The sequence below is a fragment of the Rhincodon typus genome, chromosome 5 (genome assembly GCF_021869965.1).
Source record: "Rhincodon typus isolate 14 chromosome 5, sRhiTyp1.1, whole genome shotgun sequence".
In the NCBI taxonomy this organism is placed as follows: Eukaryota; Metazoa; Chordata; class Chondrichthyes; order Orectolobiformes; family Rhincodontidae; genus Rhincodon; species Rhincodon typus.
This window is the reverse complement of record NC_063336.1, coordinates 111,339,647-111,365,797: the sequence shown is the minus strand read 5'-3', so window position 1 is coordinate 111,365,797 and position 26,151 is coordinate 111,339,647. Positions and strand designations below refer to the sequence as shown.

Genomic DNA, 26,151 nt, shown 5'->3' with positions numbered 1-26,151 from the left:
AAGAAATTGAGTTTTATGCAAGTCTCTTGTACTTAAGGCACATAAACCATTTTCGAGATGATTCAATTATGCTTTGAAATCAATGGTTCTCGAGCAGCCTTAGTAAATGCCTACTAATTATAGTCATTCCTTCCTGTATCAATCAAATAATTCAGCAGGTATTCGAGATAATTGACAAGAAGTATCATTTGTGAAATATCAGGTCTTATTACCCCGGAAAGAGAGTCGTGATGTTTTATAATGTTTAAGGAATACTCTTTATAGCTGCACAGTTTGTTATCCTTAATTATCCGAAGTTCTGCGACTTGAATTTCTGAATAGCATCAGTGACCTTCAAGCACTTGTCTGTTATAGTATTCACTGCTTATTTAAATGTAGAACTTAATTGGCTGCATGGAAGACTGTTCAGTGCTTTATAATTTGTAGGAAGGTCAAGTGCTCATCAAGGAATTGAATTTGACGCAGCAAAACTTCAAGAGCCAAAAGCCTCTCGCGCTCACTAAATTTTGAATCTACCATGTACGTCTTTGTATCTGCATAAAGAGCATAGTCAAAGGCCAAAGGAATGAATGAATCTGCTGCAGAAAATAATTAAATAAATGAATCACTTTGCGGAGATTTAATAATGTTGGATGACTGGAATTAAAAGATGGGAGGGATGCATAGTCAGCCAATCAAAAGATATGTCATCTTACCCTTAAAAATCTATTGATGCCTAGAATTTCCTAGTACCTTTACCGCAACTAATTTATTAATAATGTTCCCATGCGTCCCCCTTCAACACACAAGATCCTGAGGGGACTAGATAATGTGGATATTGGGAGTATTCGCCTTCTCGTAAGGGAGACTAGAATTCAAGGATACGGTTTAAGAATCAGAAACAAGGAGATATTTTCCTCTGAGGGTATAATCTTTGGAATTCTCTTCCCCAGAAAGTAGTGGGAGAACTACATCATTGAAAATATTCAAGGTTTGTGATAGACCGGAGGAGTCAAGGACTGGGAGGATGGTGTGGTGCAGACAGGAAATCAGGCTTGTGATCTCAAACAGATCATTGATGAACTTATGACATGGCAGACCAAGCTTGAAGAGCTAAATGACCTAATCATGATCTTAAGTCTACCTTCTACTCAGAGTTTCATATACCATACAGCAAAAGCTCTCTTTAACATAATCCAGGTCTAAGAGGACTGATTTGCATACTTCTCCATGCTAATACATTGAATTAGGCCAATGAAGCAAGCCCATAAGTATGGCCATTACTGTTATGATATTAACGCACAATAGATGTCTAATGCATTTGAATATATATACCGCATAATATTTTTTAATTAGATTGATAGAAAGCTTTCTCTGCACATTCACATTAGAAGTTATCAATAGTTGATGGGATGCAAAATAAGAATTGATTTGCATTTGTGTAACGCTGCTGTTGTTAAAATGTTGCAAGGTTCTTCAGAAAGCTGAGCTTAAGGACGGAAGTTGAGCAAAGGTGGTCAAAGTCTTAGCCATAGTGGCAAACATTACTGAGGGCTGCAACAGAGATAGAGAGGTGGAAGATCATAGGTTTTAGGTAGGAATGTCCTTTGTGCTTTGCATCATGAAAGCTAAAGACGTAACCAAAAATAGTAGAGCAAAGAACAAAGTGAACAAGTAAAAGGCTAGATTCAGAAAACTGAAGACTTTGGGTTGGGCCTGAGTGGTTGTAGGCCTGGAAGAGGTTGCAGAGATAGGAGGGGTAAGGCAAAGAAAGGACTTTGAAAGGTTTGGGGAATTTGGCACCAAGGGCAGGAATGACGAGCAATTTGTTACACTTTTATGTAAAATAATGTTGGCAGTTGAGTTAGTAAGTGATTGCGTTTTCAAGTAATTGTTGTCTGCTGCGCGGATGCATAGGAGGGAGGTGGGGGAGGAAGAAAGGGGAAATATCATTATGCTGTTCTCTATTTTCGGTTTCTAAAGCACTTACGTTCCTTAGGCCAATTTAGCAAGCCCATAAATATGTTCAATATGTTATGACATTAACATAGGATAGATGTCTAATGCACTTAAATACCATTTCTTCTACTGTTATTTGCCAGGTATTAGTTTTCTTTACGTGAATCATGCCATTTGTAGCCTGCAAATCATTTGTTGGGGAAATCCTAACTAGTGCAAAACAAAAAAACTGCAGTTTTGGCAGAAAAGTTTCATAACATTACAAAGCTTTGGTGTTGGCTGTTAAAATAAAAACAAAACTCCTGGTGAAATAAGTAATAATTTGCCTCCGAAATATTGGTATAACGTGAATCTCTTAATGCCAAAGAAAATCCCTGAGTTGTGTCTGTTGAAGTAACATTGCATGAGCAGTTGTTCACAAAGATGGTTTTACTGCTGTCTTCAGTCTGCCTTGTTTAAGTTTAGATATAGTAAATGTATTAAGGGAATACTCATTTAACAAGAGTTTGATCTCATATATTTTGCGCAATTTGAAGCAAATGCCTTTTAACATTTTGAACACTACATACGGCAGTTGGTTTGATAACGGGGACAGCAGTGATCACAATTTTGTGAGGATGTACAGACAGATGTTGGTTGGATAAATATTCATGTCTTTTCTGTTGAGACGTTGGTGTGTTCTTGGGGAGATTGCAAAGGTCAGAATATAGACAGGGTAGTCTGCTTCACCGCTCGGTCCCCACCTCCTTTACAGGGTCAGGGTTTGTTCCAGAGCTCCTGAAGGGATAGATGTGATTCTGCACATACTGATTGGGCTAGCCAATTGCTGAAATGTAAAGAAGTCAGGAAAAGACCTTAGCTTCCTGAGATTCAAAATGCAAGTCTCCAGTGTAGCAGTCCTTTATGAAGCCTGCAACTATGGACTTTGCTTGGATCACTGTGGGTCGAAGGCTAGAGATGGCACCAAGGGCAGACAGAAGGGTACCTCTTTTAATTTTAGTTTAAGACATCACTGAGATATGACAGTACTCAGGATCCTCCATCAGCTTCCTGAAGACGCCAACCCCTAGTTAACAATGTGTAGCTCCAAGCTTGGCCCAAAATATAGCTGTGCTTAAAATTCTTGCTGTTTTTGAGGGACAAGATTCAGCCAGAGGATGGGCCTGGAGGTGGGGTGCACCAAACCAGTAGCTGAGGTGAGGAACTGTGACACGCCTTAAACAACAGTTGTCTGGAATAGGGCAGAAGAAAGTTGGTCAGAAAAATCATTTCTATCATAATGTCTTCACCTGGCTTTTAAAATTCATTCATGGAATGTGGGCATCGCTGACTAGGTCAGTATTTATTACCCGTCCCTAGTTGCCCCTTCAGAAGGTGGTGGTGAGCTGCCTTCTTGAACTGCTGCAGTCCATGTGCTGTAGGTAGACCCACAATGCCTTTAGGGTGGGAGCTTCAGGATTCTGAACCAGCAGCAGTGAAGGAACAGAGATATATTTTGAAGTCAGGATGGTGAGTGGCTTTGAGGGGAACTCAGCACTTAATGTGTTCAAGAATGCCCAAAATGTACATTTAATCACCAATTGACTTGGCATTAGAAGAGACATTCCAAAGTATTGTACACAAGGTCAAATTGAAGTTGGGCTGCTGGGTACACCCCATTCATTACATTCCTCTATTCATGCACGTGCCTGCCTCTATACCACCAAAAGATTCTTCTTTTGTCCCTCTACTGAACTGTCAGGAAGTAAATTATCCACCTTCAGCTCATGCACTGACCGGAAAGAGTTGAGCATTTTTTTCTGCTTGCTTTGTATTCACCCTCATCCCAACCACACATAATACTTATGAAATTATCACGGGTATAGAAGGTTTCAGTTATAAAGAAAGACTGGATAGGCTGGGACTATTTTCTTTGGAATGCAGGAGGTTGCGCGGCAACCTTGTAGAAGTTTATAAAATAAAGAGAGATATAGATAAAGTTAATGGTAGGTGTTTTTTTTTCCCTAGGATGGGGGATTTCAACACTAGGGGCACATTTTTAGGTGAGAGGACAGAGATCTAAAAAGGACATGAGGGGCAAATTTTTTACACAGAGGGCAGTTCGCAAGTGGAATGAACTTCCTGAGGAAGTGGTGGATGTGGGTACAACTACAACGTTTAAACGACATTGAACAAGTACAAGAATGGGAAAGATTTGGAGGGTTATGAGCCAGGACCAGGCAGGTAGGACTAGTTTAGTTTGGGATTATGTTCGGGTTTGTTTCCGTGCTGTACGATTCTATGACTCTATGAGATGGCCGGCTACAACCATATAATCTGATCATAACCCATTACAAATCAGAGCCCATTTCCTCCAGAAGATATTTGACATTTGAATGTATTGGAAAGTTAACTTTGGTTCACATTGTTATATCTGGCTGCTCTTAATTGTGTGGTTTTATCAACTTGTTATGACAATCTGGAATTAATTTCTGGGACAAAGATGATAATGGGGCTCCAATTACCCTTCGTGCGCCACACCATTTGTTTTGTTTTCGAAAGGAATTATTCGTCCAAAACAAAATTGATCTATGTAGTTTTTTTCCTCAGAATGGATCTGTTCAGGTTTTTTCATATAGTACAGTTTGTCACTCATCTCTAGCTAAAGCATGTGGAGTTGATCATGTGACAATTTAATGACATCATTACAAAGTAACTCTGAGTAATTTATGTCTTTTGACTTTGCCCTGGAAAATCTCTGGAGGTGACCAACGCAAGTCCCCTGTCAGCACCATGGACCAGGCTCAGCCCAGACTTGACACCACGGAGGAACTTCAAACAGGTGAGGTGTCTTTAGCCAATCAGGGCTCATGTGGACTGAGTCTCCAGCAAATTGCGTATGTTGGGCGCTTCAAGTCCTTGGCCATGAGCACCACTCTTCACTGAATGGTAACGTGGCCATAAATCATTGATATGTAAGCTCCGTGGCCCGATCCTCATTGGCATAACTTGCTACCTCAGACCCAATGATTCTTCTCCTTTGAGAGATAGTAGGAACTGCAGATGCTGGAGAATCCTTCTCCTTTGCCCATTTGCCGAAGGCATAGCCACAACAGCTGTCAGTACAACATCCTCTGCAAAGATTGAATGAAATGCAAAAAAGAAAGGGAGAAGTAATTTTTGTCCTGCTATGGTTGAGCAATTATTCAACTCCAGCTTCATGCACTCACCTACGCAGGTGTTTTAAAGGCAAGACATTTTGTACCTCCATTAAATATTTTGGTGTTCTTAACTATTCCAGCCCCAGCTAACTGTTGCGTTCTAGTGGCAAAAATCCCCCCAGTCATTCCCAAACTAACTTGAGACCATTCCAGGCATGAGGGAAAAAGACCTGAATTTGAAGATTTGTCTCTGAGGTTTTTCTCCCCATAAGCATCATCCACCTCACACTGCCTTCCCTTTTCCATTCCTGGTTATTCCAGGTGAGAAGTTGGGAAGTCCATGCTTAGAGTTTTCTGCAATGGTATGTTGGAGGGAATAACATTTGGTTTCTCGTGAAATGAACCATCACTACGTTAATGAGCATTTCAAGCTTGAGCAGAGCCAAGGTATTTTTAGGAGCTTGGAGCAGAATCTTTATCTGGCTCTAAAGTTATTAATCTGGAATAGGGTGCAACAATGTAATTAAGCCCTGGCTAAGCCATCACTGTGATCTACAGGGTCACAGCATAATATATATATGTCCAATTTATTTCTGTATGGATTTAGTCAGTTTCCCTTTGCACAATATCATTATTCCTTCATACAAAAGCTGCCCTGAACTCAGTTAAGAAGGTAATACAGTCCTGCAGAAACCCTTTATGATAGCTTCTTCACATAAACCTGACCAGTTAGAGTCATAGAGTTGTACAGCACGGAAACAGACCCTTCGGTCCAACTCGTCCATACTGACCAGATATCCTAAATAATTCCGGTCCCATTTACCAGCATTTGGCCCATATCCCTCTAATCCCTTCTTGTTCACGTATCTATCCAGATGCCTTTTAAATGTTGTAATTGTACCAGCCTCCACTACTTCTTCTGGCAGCTCATTCCATACATGCACCACCCTCCGCATGAAAAAGTTGCCCCTTAGGTCCCAGATAAATCGTTTCCCCTCTCACCTTAAACCTATGCCCTCTAGTTTTGGACTCCCTTACCCTGGGGAAAAGACCTTGACTATTCATCCTATCCATGCCCCTCATGATTTTATAAACCTCTACAAGGTCGCTCCTCAGCCTCTGACACTCCAGTGAAATAGCCCCATCCTATTCTGTGGTCATCAGACAAAGATTCCCAGTCTGTTTCAGGTCCCTCTTTCTAATGTTACCAACAGTTGTGAAAATAATTTAAGAGTCTCACATGGACGAGTTGTAAGCTCTTTGGTTATTTGTCCATTATAGACTTTCAACACAGTATGTCTACTGCACTCATGATGAAATCCTGGGAATATTCAGAGTATGTTCTTACCTATTAACAAGAAAAAGTTGATTGTATCAGTGTATAGGTTGGTAAAAACAAGACAAGATGATTATATGTTGACAACCTCTTGAATGAAGGGCCTCCCTTGGAGCTTACCAACCGTTTTACTCTTCAGCAAGTCATATGTCTGCCATTGATTCAATCCAGCAGAGGTGGGGATGAGATCCTTAAGTGGGCACCAATTAGTGGAAGGGGCACAAAGGCTATATGTGGCCATCAATTGGATGGCTTTCCTGCTGCAGACCTAAGTGGGGTGAAAGTAGGAAGGTGATATGTATCGCACTTTCCACCCTTATGCCAGATTGAAAGCCCCCTCACTGCCAAACACACCATGACAGAGGGCATTATATGCTCCTTGTTGTGTATGATGAGCTAGGTAAAGTGGACTGGCTCAGTGATGTTGTAATTATGAATGACTGCTGTTACCCTAATTGGAATGCCCAAGCTGAGGGTCACAGGGGCAGAACAGAGAGTTAAAGGAAACTCGGGGAACTTTTATTTTGTCAGTGTACAATTCAGGCAAGTAATGGACTTGAATCTGTACTTGTCTTACAATTGGTAAATGAAAGAGTCAGGAATAGCAAGGCCCAGTCTGCCCTTGTGGAGTCCCGAAGTGTACTTAATTTAGGACTTTGCTCACCCTGGCCTTGCTTATGGTCAGCCATGCTTCTGATAATGAGGCTCAGTGCCTAATATCAGTAGAAATTGATTTCTTCAGCTGTCTCTGGACTTCCTGAACACTTCCCACTCCCCATACAAATCAGGGCAAAGGGCCGACCAGTTTAAAATTAACACAGAGAATGAAGAAAAGAGCAAGGAGATATTTCTTTACACAAGATAGATGTTTGTGCATGGAAAGTTTTGAAAGGATGTGGTTAAGACCAAGAACATTGCCATGTTTTTAAGGGAAAGTTACACAAATAATTATAGAGGAAGGTGTAGCAGAGAGTTTTAATTTTGAATCACTCTCCTCGAACCAGAACAGACGTGACGAGTTGAATTTTAACAGCCAAAGTTGAGTTGGTTGGAGTCAGGATAACATCAATAACTTAAAAATCTGAACCCCAACCCTAACTCACCTTGAATCCCCTTTCCCCATCTCCAAATTGTATTGGAGGTGGAGCAAAGGGTTGGTAGCCAATTAGCTGCCAGGAGAGGCGTTAGCAATTGAAATATTTTAATGAGCCTGAAGCCTCTGATTTCATTTCCTATGTGGCCTTTACACTATGGGCCTGGTTTTCCTAAGGCTCAGGAAACATGGCAGCTTAATGGAAGCATTAGTTAACTTGGGGTATCTTTGCGACACCATTTGTAATTCAGGAGGAGCAACAGTGCCCTTCCCCTAGGGCTTCCCTCCCTCACCTTAAGCTACCCAAATATGAACCCCTCAAGACAGGGGGATTGCATCTACCAGTCTCTCCAGTATTGAGGATTGGATCGATCAATTCCAGCACTCTGCTCTAAATCCATCTGACCTGACTGCAGACCAAGCCTGTCAATTGGGACATAGCCAAGGAACTGGTCAGTGACAAAAGATTTATACCGTACCACAGCGTGGGAAGGAACACAAACATCCAGGTTTTAAACCCGAAACTTCACTCCCACCTCCATCCACATAACCCACCCCTGTCAATATCTAAATCCTTGGATCAAATGGTTGGCACTTGAAGACAACTGAGGTGTCAGCCGTATGGTTTCCGAAATAGATGAATTTAGAAAAACTGAAAGAGCTGTGGATGCTGGAAATATGAAACAAAGACAAAAATTACTGGAAAATCTCAGCAGGTCTGGCAGCATCTGTGGAGAGAAATCCAAGTTAACATTTCGGGCCCAGTGACCTTTCTTCCAAACCCTGGTGAATCCAAAGCCAATTGAGCCATCAGACCAAGTTGAAGCTACGATTTCAAGGTGGAATTTATTGTGTCGCCTGCCCCCTCCCTTCCCCTCTCTGCCCTCCAGTGGTAGTTTGCAGGCAGGAGAGTATTAATTCAGGTGGCAGAGTACTGACTGGGGATTCCAGCATCTCCTAGCCTTTGACCAATTACATTCAAGGCATGAAGACTGTGTACTGTGATTATTGGAACTATGGAATATTGAATATTGGAATATCGTGTCCAGTTTTGATCTCCTTACTTCAGGAAGGATGTGGTGGAGGAAGTTCAGAGGAGGTTCACCAGGTTGATTCCAGGGATGAAAGGACTATCATACAAGGAGTGCTTGAATAACTTGGGCTTGTACTTACTGAATTTCAGAAGAATGAGGAGGGTAGGGGATCTGATTAATGTGTATAAAATGCTAAAGGGGATTGATAAGGTGGATGTTGAACAGATTTGTGGGGCAGTCTCGAACATGAGGTCATAGATACAGAGTGAGAGGAGGTAGATTCAAAACTGAGATGAGGAGAATCTACTTCCCTCAGAGTGTTGAGAATGTATGGAACTCACTGCCCCAGCGTGCAGTGGAAGCAGAATCAATCAACAGATTCAAGAAAGAAAGAGATATGTTTCTGATGAAAAGTGAGATAAAAGGCTATGGGGAGCAGGCAGGAAAGTGGAGTTGAGATCAGGATAAAATCAGCCATGAACATGTTATGTGGTGGAGTGTGCCTGAAGGGTTGAATTGACTACTCCCGTTCCTAATTCTTATGTTCCTGTGTAAGACTTCTGGATGGCCTTTCACTCAGAAGCTAATTGAAGATATTAAGCGATCAATTAATTCCTCCATTCAACAGAATCATTCTTTATGGTCCCAAAGGCAACTTTGTGCCAACATATGCAATCCACCCAGTATGTATAATGCAGAATCTCAAGACACATGTTAAAAATAGTCAAGTAACTATTGAAGAGTTCGCTCATTAAAAAAAATTCTTGTAGGTTAAGAAAAGCATCCACTACATTTAACTGCTTTTGATCCCTTTATTAAAAACAAACCTTTGAATTAGCCCCACTTTAAAGTGTATCACCCTTCAGAGCTACAAATCAAACTGTGAAGTGACAGGCCCAGCACTGTGATAATGAAAGGTTGTGATATCAGTCATGCAGCACTAATCATTTGATGGTAGCCTAGGCATATGTCAACAGAAGTATTGATATTGTAGCAATAATGTTTGGTTTGACACTCCAGACAAATGTTTCAAATGTTCAAAGAGTAAGAGTTTTTAAATGTTGTGAGAGTTTCATAGTTGCTTTTTACAGTTGTGAGAGTTATTTTTGGCAGATCTCTAATGGTTCAGATGGTTCAAAAGAGGTTTACTAGATTGATAGCTGGAATCAGTGAGTTGTCTTATGAGGATAGGTTGGATAGGCTGGATTGGTTTTCACTGGAGGTTAGAAGAGTGATGGATGGGTTAATTTAAATGTATAACATCCTGAATTTGTCCAGGCCTAAGGAGGTCTGTTTTAAAATTAGTGTTTGTCCTTTAAGGGCAGCACTAAGAAGAAATGTTTCTCTGCGATCGTGCAAATTTGGAACACTCTGGTGTTGGAAGTGGGATTCTTTGAACATTTCTAAAGCAGAGGTAGGTAGACATTTATTAGACAAAGAAATTAGACAAAAGGTGGCACGGTGGCTCAGTGGTTAGCACTGCTGCCTCACAGTACCAGGGACCCGAGTTCAATTCCACCCTTGGGTGACTGTCTGTGTGGAGTTTGCACATTCTCCCCGTGTCCGCGTGGGTTTACTCCGGTTTCCTCCCACAGTCCAAAGACGTGCAGGTTAGGTGGATTGGCCATGCTAAATTGCCCGTAGTGTTCAGGGAGGTGTAGATTCGGTGGGTTACAAGGGGACGGGTCTGGGTGGGATGCTCTAAGGCTTGGTGTGGACTTGTTGGGCTGAAGGGCCTGTTTCTACACTGTAGGGATTCTATGAAATCAAAACTTGTCAGGGTAAAGAGGATGTGTAATTTGAAACAAAGAGATCAGAGACCTTCTTATCAAATGGAGGAGAGAACTTGAGTGACCAATGTCCTACTTCTCTATTCGTTAAGTATGTACGTTAGTTACAATCAGCTTGACATTTCCAATGAGTTTATGCACCTTTTTCAAACACTCATGTCTACTTTTAACAATCCTAAAGAACATTTTAAGTCTCCCAAAGGGCAGGTTGCATCTCCCAAATGACCCTGACCTCCCGTATAAATTTCCCAGACCATGTCCAAAAGGGTAACTGACCTCTCCACATGTTTATACCTACTCCTACCAGGTCTAAGCTACACATGTCATGTTCCATACTTGTGACTAAGTCAGGCCCAACTTACTTGTTTAATCTAGATGGTAGCCTGGGCAAGGATACAGTCAGTAGCTAGGGACGAGAGCTTGGAATGGTGATCATAAACAATCGCTTCATTGTTGTCAATCTTTAATTCAAGGAGATTTCTGCTCGTCCAATATTGAATGTCAAATAAGCAGGCTGATAATTTGGCAATCATGTAGGAGTCTAGAAAGGTGTCAGCAATGTACAACTGGATGTCAACAGCAGACATACGGAAGTTGACACCGTGCTTTTAGCAATGTCGCTGTGGGAAAACATGTAGTACTGCTCAGCAAAGCAAAGTTAGAGCTCATGGAATAAAAGGGATGTAAGCAACATGGAAACAAAATGATAGGCGTTATGAAATTCTCGAGGTATTTCCATGTTTTTATTGTATTGATCAAGCCAGCAATCTGAATGGTATCATTTGTGACACACTCAATTCCAAGTAGCAGTGTTAAATTCTACTCAGCAACAAAGGAGGGGCTTATTGCAAAATTTTTAATAGGTCACCCAGGACACTTCAGGAGTTGGTCACAGAAAGGGCAAAGGTCAGTGAAGTCGAAGGAAAGTAAGCCTCTTGAACTGCGCAGATTTTGTGTGGTTGGTGTGTGTTAGAGCATTTGGATAGATCTTGTGTAGCTGGGACTCCAGGACATCCTAAGGAAAAGAGGAACAATCTCTTTGCAGAAATGCAAACAGAAGTTGCTGGATAAGCTCAGCCGGTTTGGCAGCATCTGTGAAGAAAAATCAGAATTAACATTTTGGGTCCAGTGACCCTTCCTCAGAACACCTTCTCAGGAAGAGTCACTGGACCCAAAATGTTAACTCTGATTCTTTCTTCACAGATGCTGCCAAACCTGCTGAGCTTATCCAGCAACTTTTGTTCTTGTTCCTGATTTACAACATCCACAGTTCTTTCAGTTTCTATGAAGGAATGAACTGCTAAGCTTTATACTGAATATTTAAGTGAAGTATAGAGCATCTGTGTAGTTGGGGACTCAAGTGATCTCTATGCAAGTATGAACTGTTCTACTGTTTTAGTGAAAATATAACTGAACTGCACTGAATCTGTGTAGTTAGGGACCCAGGGAAAAGCCTTTTATATTATACATAATATATAAGTCAATAAAGTTGGAAGAATAGTTAGTGAGTAGTTAATAAAGCATACATTATCCTAGTTTTATTGGTAGGGGTGGGAAGATTTTGCTGAACTCGTATAAGATATGAGTTAGACCTCAGCTGGAGTGCTGTGCACAGTTTTGGGTACCAGACTTTAGGAACAATCTGGGATTGGAGAGATTGCAGAAGAAATTTACAAGAAGCGCTGCAGTGATGTGAATCTTCAGTTCTGAAGATAAATTGGAGAAGTTGGGACTTGCAGTCAAGGTTCAGAGGAGGCTTGATACAAGTTTTCAAAAACATGAGGGCTCAGGACAGAAAAGACAGTGAGAAACTGTTTCCCTCATAAAAGGATCATAAATGAAATGGCACAAACTTAAAATATTTTGCAAAAGAATCAGATCCAATTTAAGAAAACTTTTTTTTAACACTGTGAGTTTCTGGAGTCTGGAATGCACAGCTTTGAAGTTTGGTGGGGGCAGGTTGAGGCATTCAGCAGGGCTCTTAGATGAGTAATTGGATGGAAATGTTGGGCAAGGGTATGGGCAAAAGACAGAAGAATAGCACCAAGCCATGATACCCATTCAGAGAATAGTTGCAGAAGCGATGGGCTGAATGGTCTCTTCCTTTCGGTAACAATTCTGGGATGCTGAGATCCTTGCACAAAGGATGTTTTCCCGAGTCCCTAGGAAGTTAAGGGCTTTGTTTTCTTCAGCTTATTCTTGGGATGTGATGGGTATTAATAATATTGCATGTATCCCTACAGAATTTCAGCAGTTATTAGACTGAGAGAAGTATAAAGATAAAATAAATGTTAAACATATCAGAAGAACTGTAATCAAAATTGGTTTGGATACCAACAAATATTGACCTAAATTCTAGGCATTTCAATAAATATATGTCCTTGTAGCCAAGTGCTAATATGGCTGCTCCAGTTCAGTTTCTGATTGATGATAACCCCTGGGATGTTAATAGTGGAGGAATCAGTGATGGTGATGCCATTGAATGTTAAGAGGTGATCTTATTGGAGAATTTCATTGCCTGGCACTGGTATAGGGTGAATGTTATTTACCACTCATTAACTCAAAACTGAATGTTGCCTCGACCATCCATCAGTACTTAAGGACTCAACAAATCGCCACTTCTGACCTTATGATGGAAGGAAGATGATTGATGAAACAGCTGAAAATGGTTGAGCTTTAGATATGAGCCTGAGGAATTCCTGCAGCTGTGTCCTGTGGCTAAGATGACTGACTTCCAACAAGTACCACCATCTTCCATTCTATTCAGTTTGACTCGAACCTGATTTGCATTGATTCCAGTTTTGCCAGGGCTCCTTAACGCCACACTTGGTCAAATGCTGCCTTGATGTTATATATTTGAACTTAGATAAAAACATATAGATGTGACACTATTTATGATCCCAAACGTAACAGCACCCTATTTATAGTGTTTCTACATAGTTTACTTGTTTCCTGGTCTATAATCACAGTTTGCGGATGTGAGATTATAATCCTGGAATTGAGGACAGTAGATCCGGTCAGATTCCTGCTGATTGCAGTGGAATTGGTAGACTTGTTTGTTCTGCATGTAGACCTCTCTAGCAGACAGTTGTCGCCAGCTAAAGTTATTTTTATTTAAACATTCAAATGTAGTTTGCCATTTGCTGATTAAGTGACATTTTAGAACACAACACTCATCTTGATAATCTAATCTTGCCTATTTGGATCCCAGTGTAAATCATTGTGCCCTCATTGATCTTTCAATAATCGGTTAGCATCAATTAATTATAATCTTTACGATTATCTGTGAATGCATCAACCAATATATGTCAACTGATTTTAAAAATCTGCATCGCAAAGCTGCTGCTTAATTTAACTATTCCACATGTCTATATAGTCAATTTACAAAGGAAGTTAAAAGGCTTGCTCTTAGTTCAACAAAATGTTTTCTATTGCAAGAAGTTAGAGACCATTTAGCAATGCAGATGAAAGCTTCTGCCCTTTAATATTAAAGTTTTTCTGTACTGATTTTAAAACATTTCCACAAGTGCAGTCTGTTTCCCTGCTGTGTGACTCTACGACACTACAGAGTGACAGGACTCAAGGTTTTTGAGAAGATGCGTAGCTCGGATTGTTGATGTGATTGTTGACTTGCTCGCTGAGCTGGTAGGCTTATTTGCAGATGTTTCGTCACCACACCAGGTAACGTCATCAGTGTATCTGTGGGAAGGTGAAGGCCTAATGGTATTATCGCTGGACTGCTAATCCAGAGACCCGGACAATGTTCTGGGGACCGGTGTTTGAATCCCGCCATGGCAGATGGTGGAATTTGAATTCAAAAAAAAATATCTGGAATTAAAAGTCTAACGATGCCCATGAATCCATTATCGATTGTGGATTGTTGGAAAAACCCATCTGGTTCACTCATGTCCTTTATGGAAGGAAACTGCCATTCTTACCTGGTCTGGCCTACATGTGACTCCAGACCCACAGCAATGTGGTTGACTCTTAACTGCCCTCTGGGCAATTAGGGATGGGCAGTAAATGCTGCCTGGCCAGCGTGGCCCTCATCCTGTGAATGAATAGAGGATCTCCGGTTAACCAACATTTCACCAGAGGTGCATTGATGATATTACCTAGCATGGTGACGAAATGTCTGCAAACAAACTTACCAGCTTGGCGAGCAAGCAATTACAGCACTATTGTACACCCAGCAAAATATGCTGCAGCATAAACTAAGCCTTAAACTGAGAAACTGTGATAATATCATAACGTTTTGCACTTCAAAGCTTTATTGACTGCCAAAGCAGATGTATCCTACAGTAACAAAGTAAGGTCCTTGTTTAGCCTTTGGAATAGTGCATATGGTGGTCAAGAAGGCATATGCTATGTTTGCCTTCATTGGTCGGGGTATAGAATATAAAAATATAAGAACTTTAGTGAGACCACATTTGGAATCTTGCATACAGTTCTGGTGCCACATGACCAGAAGGATTTGGAGGCTTTGGAGAGGGTAGAGAAATGGACCATGAGGATGCTGCCTGGTTGGGAGAGTATTAGTTATGAGGAGAATTTGGACAAACTTGGTTTGTTTTCACTTGAACATCGAAGGATGAACAGCAACCTGATAGAAGTTTACAAAATTATGAGAGGCATGGATAGAATGGATAATCAGAGTCTTTTTCCCAGAATAGAAATGTCAGTTACTAGGGCTGATAGGTTAAAGGTAAAAGGGGTAAAGTTTAAAGGAGATATGAGAGGTAGTTTTTTTACACAGAGGGTGGCAAGTGCCCAGAATGCATTGCCAGAGGAGGGATGGAGGTGGATACAATAGTAACACTAAAGAGGCATCTTGACAGATACATGAATTGGCAGGGAATAGAGGGATACAATAGTAGAGGTAAAGAGCTTTTAGTTTAGAAAGACATCATGGGTCAGTGCAGTCTTGGTGGGTCGTAGGGCCTGTTCCTGTGTGCTGTACTTTTCTTTGTTTTGAGTAAGTTGTAATTTGTCAAAGATGGGTCATCTAAAACTTACATCTCATTGAACAAAATTGTTGTAGTCAAATGCCAGTCTTCACCTGACATTGAAATGAGTATATTCTCGCAGCATATTATTGTATAATGATAATGTTCTTTTGAACATGACCTGTAAAGAATGGCCACTGAAATAAACATCAGCTGAAGCTAGTTCAGAGATGTACTGATGGCTTTCTCAAACACTGCATTTGTGAATTGCAGATTGCTTTAACCAAGCCTTTGACAAGACAGAATTTGTGTTTGCAATGAAAATGTGAACTCAGCAAAAGACAATGTTTTCTTGTGCTGACTGTATTTAGAGTTCAAGAATCAAATTTTACTTAGGCCAGTTTTATATATTAGCTCTTTCACATAGTACAACCTTTTAGGAAAATATGGCTTTGAGGTAATCAACTTTAACAAATTACAATTAGAAACTGGAGGTTAAATATTGCTGCATTGCATATATAAGCAACAGTTCAATCCTTGAGAGAGAGATGTACTTTTCCAAGTGCAAGAAGCAATACCTTTCTGCAATCTTGTTGACTTCAACTGTTAGTATCAGCTGGTATGTCTGAATATCAATAAAAAATTCCTGAAATTCTACTAAATGCATTCTACCATGCATGGTTCCGCTGCAAATAGAAGATAAAAATGTGTAGTGATCAAGATAGCACAAATATAAATGCATAGAAGCTGTAAATCTGTAGATTATGATCCTGAAATTTGTGGACCCAGCAAGAGACCATCTGATTGAGTTGGGCCTGGCTGCTCTGCATCGCACTGGGCACCTGTGACATCTGCTTACCCTGTACAGTTCAGAAACATGCCCTCTTGTGCCTTCAGGAAGGTGGGGACAAATTGTGCAGCCACCAGCCCCAAAATACTGAATGAATTATTCCCTCAATCACCTTTATGAAGATCTCCAACCACCAAAACTAAAAATTTCTCCAGCTTTTAGTTGTCTGGACTACTTGGTGGTCCTGCATCTACCCACAAGACTAATATACCTTCTCTATCTCAGGGTCATAGCTGCCAAATCCCAAGGGATGTTGTTGAAGCCTAGAAAGGAGAGGTACAATGATCCACTCCTTACAAAGAAACCCTGAAATGGCAGGTATCTAATGACATCTATTGGAGTCACACTGGGACTGTGCTGGACTCTCCAAGGAAATGTGGGGGCTGAGTATTTTGAATCAATGGGCTTTTAATTTTTGTTATATTTTTAATCGTGCACGTATGCTGTGCTTTTCCTCTCACAACACTTCAGACTGCTTTTTAGTGATTTCAGCGACCTCCTTTTATTAACAGCCTTTGCAGAGATAGTTTTATTGGTGAATTGCTCAGTTCCCTCATTTAAATTCTGCGCTTGTGACTCATGTCCACTCAATGTGATCCTCTGACTGATACTGTAAGGCTGCAATTAAATTCCCAATCACAAGCTGCCAAAGTGAGGAATGCTGTTTTGTAGACAATTTCCTGAGGTGTTAGTAGTCCATGTATTTGAGCGCTGAAATTGAAAATTCTGTAATATCACTGACCTTGTTGGTGGAGACAATGACAGTGGTAATGACAGTCCAGGTCTACTGACGGAACATCTTAAATATTCTGGACAGTTTTATTTTAAGCAGTTGTTGAAGATATGCAGTGTTGAATACTGGAAGTACTTGACAGACACTCAATCTCAATGTGCATCACTGACCCTGAGTCAATGCAGTTTTTTTTTGCCCAAAAGGTGACAACAAGTAATGAGATTTTTTTTCTCTTCAAATGAAGCCGTAATAAAATCTCTTTATCACCACCTTCATTAAAGGGAACCTTTAATTAAACAAACGTAGCAATTTCACAAATCTCCTTAACGCTCAGAAAGTTAAAATAGAATGCTCACTTCTATTTTGCTCTCAAAGACTACAGCTGGACTTTTATCAGCAGTTTGGCGTTGGGCTGGGAGATGGCAAGGCTGGAATGGGAAGGCATCAATTGGAGAGCTAATGTCTGATATTGTCTAGCCACCTTCCAAACTCACAACCACTTCCATCTAGAGGGACAAGGGCAGCAGACATATGGGAACATCATCACCTCCAAGTTCCCCTCCAAGTCACTCACCATCCCGACTTGGAAATATATCGCCGTTCCTTCACCGTCGCTGGGTCAAAATCCTGGAATCCCCTCCTTAATAGCATTGTGGGTCAACCCACAGCAGGAGGACTGCAGCAGTTCAAGAAGGCAGCACACCATCACCTTCTCAAGGGCAACTAGGGATCTGCAAGAAATGCTGGCCCAGTCAGCGACGCCCACATCCCACAAATGAATAAAAAAGAACATACCATTTTGCCAGCTGCAGAAAAATTAGCAGATCAACCGCTTGATAGCAGCCCAATTGAACCAAGTAAATGGCTAATTCAGAACCAATTCCTGCCTCTTCAAGGATTCTGTCCGTGTGTGGAGACCACCCAAGAAAATCTGAGGGCACCCAGGCCTCATTTTTTTGGGAACTCCACGACACATTGAGGGGCTCCTCTGGCAATGCCCATCCCTGCAGCAAAGGCATCACCTGTACTTAATGATTCCCTCTTCTCCGTGCTTGCCAAACCCCAGCATTCCCCAACCCCATGATTAGGACAGTATTGATGGCCCAGGTCTAAGTCCCTAAGCCACTGCAGTCCTTGGTGTAGTGACACCTAAACTACTGTTAGAAAGGGAGGTCCAGGATTTTGACACAGCAACATTGAAGGCAGAAGGATATAGTTCTGAGTCAGGACAGTGTGGGACTTGGAGAGAGGAACTTGCAGATGATGATATTCCTATGCATCAGTTGCCCTTGTCTGTTTAGAGGGACAGGTTATGGATCTGGAAGGTGCTGTCAAAGGAGTCTTTGTAAGTTACTGCAGTCCACCTTGTACACTCTTCTGCACATCTGCATCAAGGGCGATGAGTGTGACTATTGAAAATGGGTTGCTTTGACTTGGATGGTGTCGAGCTTCTTCAATATTGTGATGCTACACACATCCATCCAAGTGGAGAGTATTCCATCACACTTGTTCTGTGTGGTTGGTGGACTGGAGTTGGGGAAGCAGGAGGTGAGTTGCTGACCATGGAATTCTTAGGCTCTGACCTACTCTCCTAGCCACAATGCTCATTGTTATAGCAGTATTCAGTTTCTCAGCAGTGTTAATCACTGGATTTTGATAGTGAGGATCAGTGATGGGATTGCCATTAAACATCAAGGGGAGATAGATTCTCATTTAACGATTTCTCATTGTCTGGGATACGTGAGGCATGAAAGTTAGTTGTGATCTATCAGCCCAAACTTGAATACTACCTAGGTCTTGCTGCATATTGACATGGACTGCCTCAGTTTCTGAGGAATCACAAACTGTGCTGATTATTGTACACATCACCAGTGAACACTCCCACTTCTGTCAAGATAGAGGGAAGATCATTGTTGAAGATGGTTGAACCTAGGATACTACCCTGAGAAATTCCCCACAATGGCATTATAAGGCTGAGAAACATGACCTCCGACAATCACAACCATTTACTTTCGTGCTACGTATGACTCTAACTAGTGGAACATTATTTCCCAAACCTGTTTGATCAGTTTTGCTTGGACTCATTGATGCCACATTCAGTCAAATGCTGTACTTTCACCACACCTCTGGGGTTTAGCTCTTTTGTCTATGTTTGGATCAAGGATGTAATGAGGCCAGGATCTGATGGAAGCCAGACTGACCATCAGTGAACAGGTTATTGCTGCGTAAGAGCCATTTGATGGCACTGTCGATAACCACTTAAATTGTTTGCTTTTGCTTGCTTGCTGGGCATCCCCACTACTGAGAATAGAAATATAGCTCTTCCATTTCATTGTTTCATTGTTCACCACCATTCACAAATGGATGTGATGGGACTGCAGAGCTTCGATTTGATTCCGTTGGTGTGGGATCATTTAGCTCTGTCAGTCGCCTGCTTTTCTGTTGTTTGAGTAATCGTCTATGTAAGGGGATAATCTTATCTCTTGTATGAATGAACTGCCGCATTAATTGGCTGGACACAGCATGAATCTAATTAAAACATTTGCCAGTGGTTACCAGTAAAAAGGAACACTGCTCAATATGTTTATGTCCCTTTGTGAACTACAAGTAAGTAAGGATGTGATGGCTTTAATTAGCATGGGGCTGACAGGACCCAAGTCTAGAAACGTGAAACAAAATTGCTCTTCTGAGGTTGATTTTTGATTTTATATGAGGTAATGGTTCCGAAAGAGTTGATGTTGAAGCTACATTATTCTCTAACCTCTCTGATGCTACCATACAGTCTTCTGGGTGAGAAGAAGCTGTCTAGCATGAAATTCAGCTGGTTAGCATGACTTGCACCTGTTCCAGTACAATAAGTCATGTTTTCTTTTTGAGACAAGAGACTTCTGTAATTGAAACTCAATAGTGCTTTACCCTCCATCACTACTAAGTTGATAGGTCCTTAGACCCAGCGTGGAAAGAAGCATTGGGTTGTCTAAGCTGTTATTGTTTATTTTTCAGAACAGTAGAAAGTAGAATTGGTGGCTACAATCTATCCCAACCACAATCCACCAGTAATCTGTACTACAACATATGTCATGGTTATCAAGTATTTGATTTGATATATTATTGTCACATGTACCTAGGTACAGTGAAAAGTTTTCTTTTGCGTGCAGTGCGGGCAGATCATAACATACAAAGATCATCGGGTGATTTAACAGAGTGCGGAATACAAAGTTACGGCTGCAAAGAAGTGTACAAAAAGCAAGATCAACATTAAATGTGAAATTTGAGAGGTCGACTCAGAAGCCTAATAACAGCGGGGAAGAAGCTGCTGTTGAACCTGTTGGTACATGTGTTTAAGCTTTTGTATTTTCTATCTGATGGAAGAGGTTGGAAGAGATTATAGCCGGGGTGGGAGGGGTCTTTGGTGATGTTGGCTGCCCTTCTGAAGCATCAAGAAGTGTAGATGGAGTCAATGGATGGAAGGTTGGCTTGTGTGAGGGTCTGGGCTGTGTTCACAACTTTCTTACAGTCCTAGGCACAGCAGTTGCCGTACCAAGCCGGGATACATCCAGACAAAATGCTTTCTATGGTGCATCTCTAAAAGTTGGTGAGAGTCCTATGGACATGCTGAATTTCCTTATCCTCCTGAGGAAGAAGAGGCATTGTTGTGCCTTCTTGGCTGTGGGGCGGGGATTGTTGCAAAATAGCTCAAAGTAACAAGTGAAAAAAAAATCCATTCAGCTTGTAAAAATGTTAATAGTAAAAGTGAGTCTATCACTTTAAAAATTTTGCCACTGTAAGACAGGGTTCAGTTAGTCAGCCTCTGAAAGTGCATACAGACATCAGCACTCAGTGTTACTGCTACAGTTTAAATGCAGCATTTCAGAACAAAGCCATCACCTCAGACTTCGTGAAGGGTACAGGAAAATGGTGTGGACTAGGAAGAGAGTAGAAGTGGGTAATGTTGGGAACTGAGTGTCTTCACAGAAGAAGAATCTGTAGCAGTAGTTCAGAGATCTGGAACAAAGTCAGAAATCTCTATGGGCAAGGAGGGGGGGCAACTTTAATATAATTGCACAAAGGACCAGTCTGGAAAGGATAGTAATTGGAAAAGAGAACTTCGCCCCCAAAATGAATGGCTTCAGTGGACCAAATATCATGTCCACTGGATAAGGCCCAGAAAATTAAATTAATGAAAACCAAGGCCAGGGTATTAGAATATATACAAAGTATATTTTTAAGTGAAAACAAAAAAGTTGAATTGTGTACATTTAAGGCTGAGATTGATTATTGATCAGGAGCAGAATCAAGGATTGGAGGAAAACTCAGGGAAGTGGATGTAAGGAACGTCAGACCAGGCATGATCCTATTGAATGATAGAAAAGATTCAAGGGGCCGAATGGTCTATTCCAGGTCCTATTTCTAATTGCCTTAAAAGATTTTGAACGTAGAGTCTAAAGAAAGAGAGAAGAATTTAAAATGCTGATAATATTAGGAAATTCATGACATAAGCCACAATTTTGGGGTAATTATTAAGGCCACATCCACAGAATTTTATTTTGAATATTGTGCACAGGAGTGTGCATTGTGTTTCAGACCCTGAAAAACAGGAAAGCATCTATTCAGTCCATGAGTTAAGTAGGAAACCTCTACTTTGGTGTGGGGCCAAAGGGCCTGTTTCCACACTGTAGAGATTCTATGATCCCTGGACATTTTGGACAATTTAGCATGGCCAATCCACCCGAAACTGCACATCTTTGGACTGTGGGAGGAAACCAGAGCGCCCGGAGGAAACCCATGCAGATACGGAGAGAATGTGCAAACTGCACACAGACAGTCACCTGAGGGTGGTTTGGAACCCGGGTCCCTGGTGCTGTGAGGCAACAGCGCTAGTGACCAAGCCACGGTTCTAACAGCTTTTGATAATTACTACAACCAGAGGGCAAATAAAATTCTTGAAAGAGCAAGATTTCACAGAAGAGTTAAGCATCCAGGAGAACACGTGTATTGTGATTTTAATGACCTCTGCAAATTAAGAGAGAATTGCAACTGTGGAATTTTGTAAGTGGAATTCATAAGAGACAGACTTATTGGAATCATTGATGAGTCTGTCAGATTTATTACAGCCCAGAAAAGATTTAACTTTGGAAGAAATTGTCCCAAATTGCGATGGAAGCAGAAACCAGGAAGACTCAGGGACAAATTCTGAGAGGAGATGAATATCCCTTACCACAGGAGGCCAAGAGAACCTGTCCACCTTATAAGATACAAATATTCCACAGACACACGTGACAAGCCAACAGAAAGGGTAGGCCAAACAGCAGACGCAAGGAGTCGGTGTCAATGCCGTGGAACAAAAAGGCCTCGCAAGCACAAACAGTACTCGGCTCTTATAAAACAATACTACATCTGTAAAATTACAGGTCACCGCCAGAAGATGTGTCGAAATAGAACACAGTTTCAGGGCAAGAAAAAGCCAAATGCTTGCTCATGTAAGTGAGGTTGAAACACCTCCTTTAGGAAAGAAACCCACATTGAACCAAATACCTCTGTTAAGAAAGCTACCCAAGAGACGGTGATCACACAGTTTGACAGAATTTGGCAGAATAGACATCAAGTGGAGATCCCGTTAATTTTAAGCTTGATGCAGTTGAGTGTCACTGTTCTATCAATTTAAATGCCATAGCTGAAGAAACAGGAGTTACAGCCTGCAGACATGAAGCAGCAATGTGTAGGAGACGTGACTGTTAACATTAAGTGTATGCTACAGGTAATACTGCAACATAAAGGATGTCAGATAGTAGAAAATCTGTGCGTAATTCATTATCAGGATATTCCACTTTTGAGTAAGAAAGCATGCTTTGCTTATAACCTTAGTCAAAGGATTGAAGAGCCTGCACAGTATAGGAGCAAAAGTATCTTTGAGATGGGATACCCCAAAGTGTTCACAGGATTAAGCAAATGTAATAATGAATCTTGTTAAGGAATGTTGCTGAGCCATTATGTTTGCCTGCAGCCATGAAGACCCAGCTTTCCTTAACAAATCAAAGTAGAAGCAACTTGTGGAAATGACTGAAATAGGTGTAATTTCCCTGGTTACCAAGCAAACCAATGGTGTTTGGGCATGGTCATTGTGTTCAAACCCAATGGGCCCATCAGAATTTGCATTGACCTAACAAGGGGACCCACTCTGTATCTACTGTCAAAACGGGTTTAGCCAAATCATTTAAAAATAGAGTTTTTTTAATCCAAACTTCATGCCAGCACAAGGTTCTGGCATGTGTCATTATACAAGCAATCCACACATGACTTATTTTGTGAAATTCTCCATTTGGGAGATTATGTTTCAATAGTCTGCCAGCACAATCATTTCAGCCCCAGAGATTACCCAGCCGACTATGTCCTTATATCAGAAGGTGGCATGTGCCACAAGAATGATACATTGATATCTGGGGACTCGGTTGAGGATCATGATCAAGGGATTCATGCAGTTTTAAAATGTCTACAGGCTAAAGAGCTTATCTACAATGAAAAATGTGACTTCTCCAAGGAATCTATTCATGCCTTGGAACACATCATTAACAAGGATTGGGGGAGAAAACCACACCCACAGATAAACTGAAGTTTCCAACTGCAAAATCAGGTCATGACCTGAGAAGATTGCTAGGCACAGTAAATTAGTTAGCAAAATTTGCAGCTATTGCTGAACCTTTGTGGCAAGTCCTTAATAAGACAGAAGGATGATGTTGAAACTATTTCAAGAGGATGCTTTCCAAAAGATGAAAGACATGCTGAATTTCACAGATATTTTGACTGCTGCAATCCGTCTGTATCAGCAATGGGTGCTCCTGCACGCATTGCTGTGTTATTGCAGATTAACCTGATGGGCATTGAACACTGGTGTATATTACACCTCCAGGGCATTGTCAGACATGGAGATGTGATCCAGGGTGTAGAAAAGGTGGTTCTCTCTCTGTCACATGGGTGTGCAAGAAGTTTTCAGGCTGCATCCTTGACTTCAGAGAAGTCAAATTCTCAGAGAGATGGACCATGGTCTCCACAAATTAAGAAGTTAAGGTTTTCGCTGATTAATTTTGTGCAGGGAGGCTACAAACAATGGTGGATTTGTTCTACAGCGTGACTACCAACAGCTTTACAATGTCTGAGGAGGAATCGTTGGTGAAATCAAATTGTATACTTAGGCCAAAGCAATACAGTGACCCAAAACCAATTAAATTGGAACAAAAGGAAGATTAAGCATAGGCTGCTGTTCACTGGTATTGCAATTCTTTTTGTATCAAAAATGAGTCACGTCAAACACCTGGTGAGATGACCATGAAATCTTTAGCATCAACAGCATTTCACCGTTATAGGTAAGCTCCTGGTGCTTGATAAGAGACTGGTCACTTCTAACGTTGCCAAGGATACTTGCATATTAGCGCAGAGCCAGGACAAGCCTATCTGTTTGGTGCCCTGGGATCTCAAAGGATATTGTGCACTTTATAGCTGACTGTGTAACTTGTGTGTTATTCACTGAGCAGCGAGAGTCATAGAGTCATACAGCGCGGAAGCAGACCCTTCGGCCCAACCTGTCCATGCTAGCCAGGCTGCCTTATTAATTTCCTCACAAATGCATAGGAACGAATGCAAACTGACCTATTTGACAGACAGCCTTACTTTATTGTTGTCGATGTTTTTCACAGTGGTTTGAGGTAGAAAAGTTATATACCCCACCCTAGATGCAGTTGTCAGGGTCTTGTCTGAAGTGGTTGCTACACACGGGATCCCCAGATGTAGTTTGAGAACAAGTCTGTCAGCCAGTTTGCAGCCATTTCCTTGAGTTGAACATGTAAGCAGATCTATAAGAATACTTGCTGTTCAATGGGAAAGTTAAGGAGAGAGGCCAGGCAGTCAAATTCCTTTTGAAGGAAAACACTGACTTCCATGCAGCCTTGTTCCGTTACTAGACCATCCCACTGCAGTGTGGCTTATCAGCATCGTAACTGCTGCAGAGAAAACTGAAGACTCAACAGCCTATGCTACCAAAGAGCCTAACTCCGCAGTTATGTCTTTGTAACAAGGGGCAGTCTAATCAGGAGCAGCAGTGGTAGATGTAGTGTGCATGACAGTTGCCATACTTGGGCTAACGGACTACTATTGAAATGACTATCGTCATCCAGTGCAGCAGCGGTAATTGTATATCATCCGCACAGCTGAGAGAGTTACTCAGAGGGACCACAGGAACCTTGTCTCATTGGAGAACAATTATCCATTAATGTTGGATTGGGACAAACCCAGCATCATGAAGAACATCATGGTGGTGGGGATTCATAGGCCAGCCAAGATAAAGATCAGAATCCAGGTCATCAATCCACGAGCCTCAATCTTTCAAATCCAAATAAAATGCATTCTGGAATAGTAGTGAGGCCACAATCAGGGTGAGGGAAGGAGGTGAAGGAGGTGTTTTGGGGTGGTGGTGAAGACTGTCAGGGTGTGTTTGGGGGTGCGGTGAAGACTGTCATGGGTGGGTACGGGGAAGTGAAAACTGTTGGGGGGTGAGGAAGGGGGGAGTAAAGACTGCCAGGGGGTGAGGAAGGGGGGGTAAAGACTGTCAGGGGGTGAGGCAGAGGGGAGGAAGATTGTCAGGGGGTGGCAGATGGGCGTGAAAATGGTCGGGGAGTGAGGGAGGGAGGTGAAGACTGTCAGGAGGTTGAAGGACAGAGGTGAAGACTGGTGGGAATGGGGGCGGTGAAGACTGTTGGGAATGGGAGCGGTGAAGACTGTTGGGAATGGGAGTAGTGAAGACTGTTGGGAATTGGGGCGGTGAAGACTGTTGGGAATGGGGGTGGTGAAGACTGTTGGGAATGGGAGTGGTGAAGACTGTTGGGAATGGGAGTAGTGAAGACTGTTGGGAATTGGGGCGGTGAAGACTGTTGGGAATGGGGGTGGTGAAGGCTATTGGAAATGAGGGTGGTGAAGACTGTTGGGAATGGGAGTGGTGAAGACTGTTGGAAATTGGGACAGTGAAGACTGTTGGAAATTGGGTTGGTGAAGACTGTTGGGAATTGGGGCAGTGAAGATTGTTGGGGATGGTGGTGGTGAAGACTGTTGGGAATGGGGTTGGTGAAGACTGTTGGGAATGGAGGTGGTGAAGAGCGTTGGGAATGGGGGCGGTGAAGACTGTTGGGAACGGGGGTGGTGAAGACTGTCGGGTGGTGAGGAAGGGAGATGAAGACTGTTGGGAATGGGGAGGGGGATGAATACTGTCTGACTGTGAGGGAGGGATGTGGGAAGAGGGTAAAG

General features: G+C 41.8%; 1 protein-coding gene across 1 annotated transcript in view; it reads left to right on the top strand.

The window, feature by feature from the left end:
• LOC109929715 (kelch-like protein 29) overlaps positions 1-26,151 on the top strand; it is a 222,210-nt gene that overhangs the window by 99,388 nt on the left and 96,671 nt on the right. Inside the window, exon 4 of the mRNA XM_048597121.1 lies at positions 4,682-4,759. Within this exon, the coding sequence (XP_048453078.1) occupies positions 4,682-4,759 (78 nt within the window). The remainder of the gene's footprint in view (positions 1-4,681; positions 4,760-26,151) is intronic.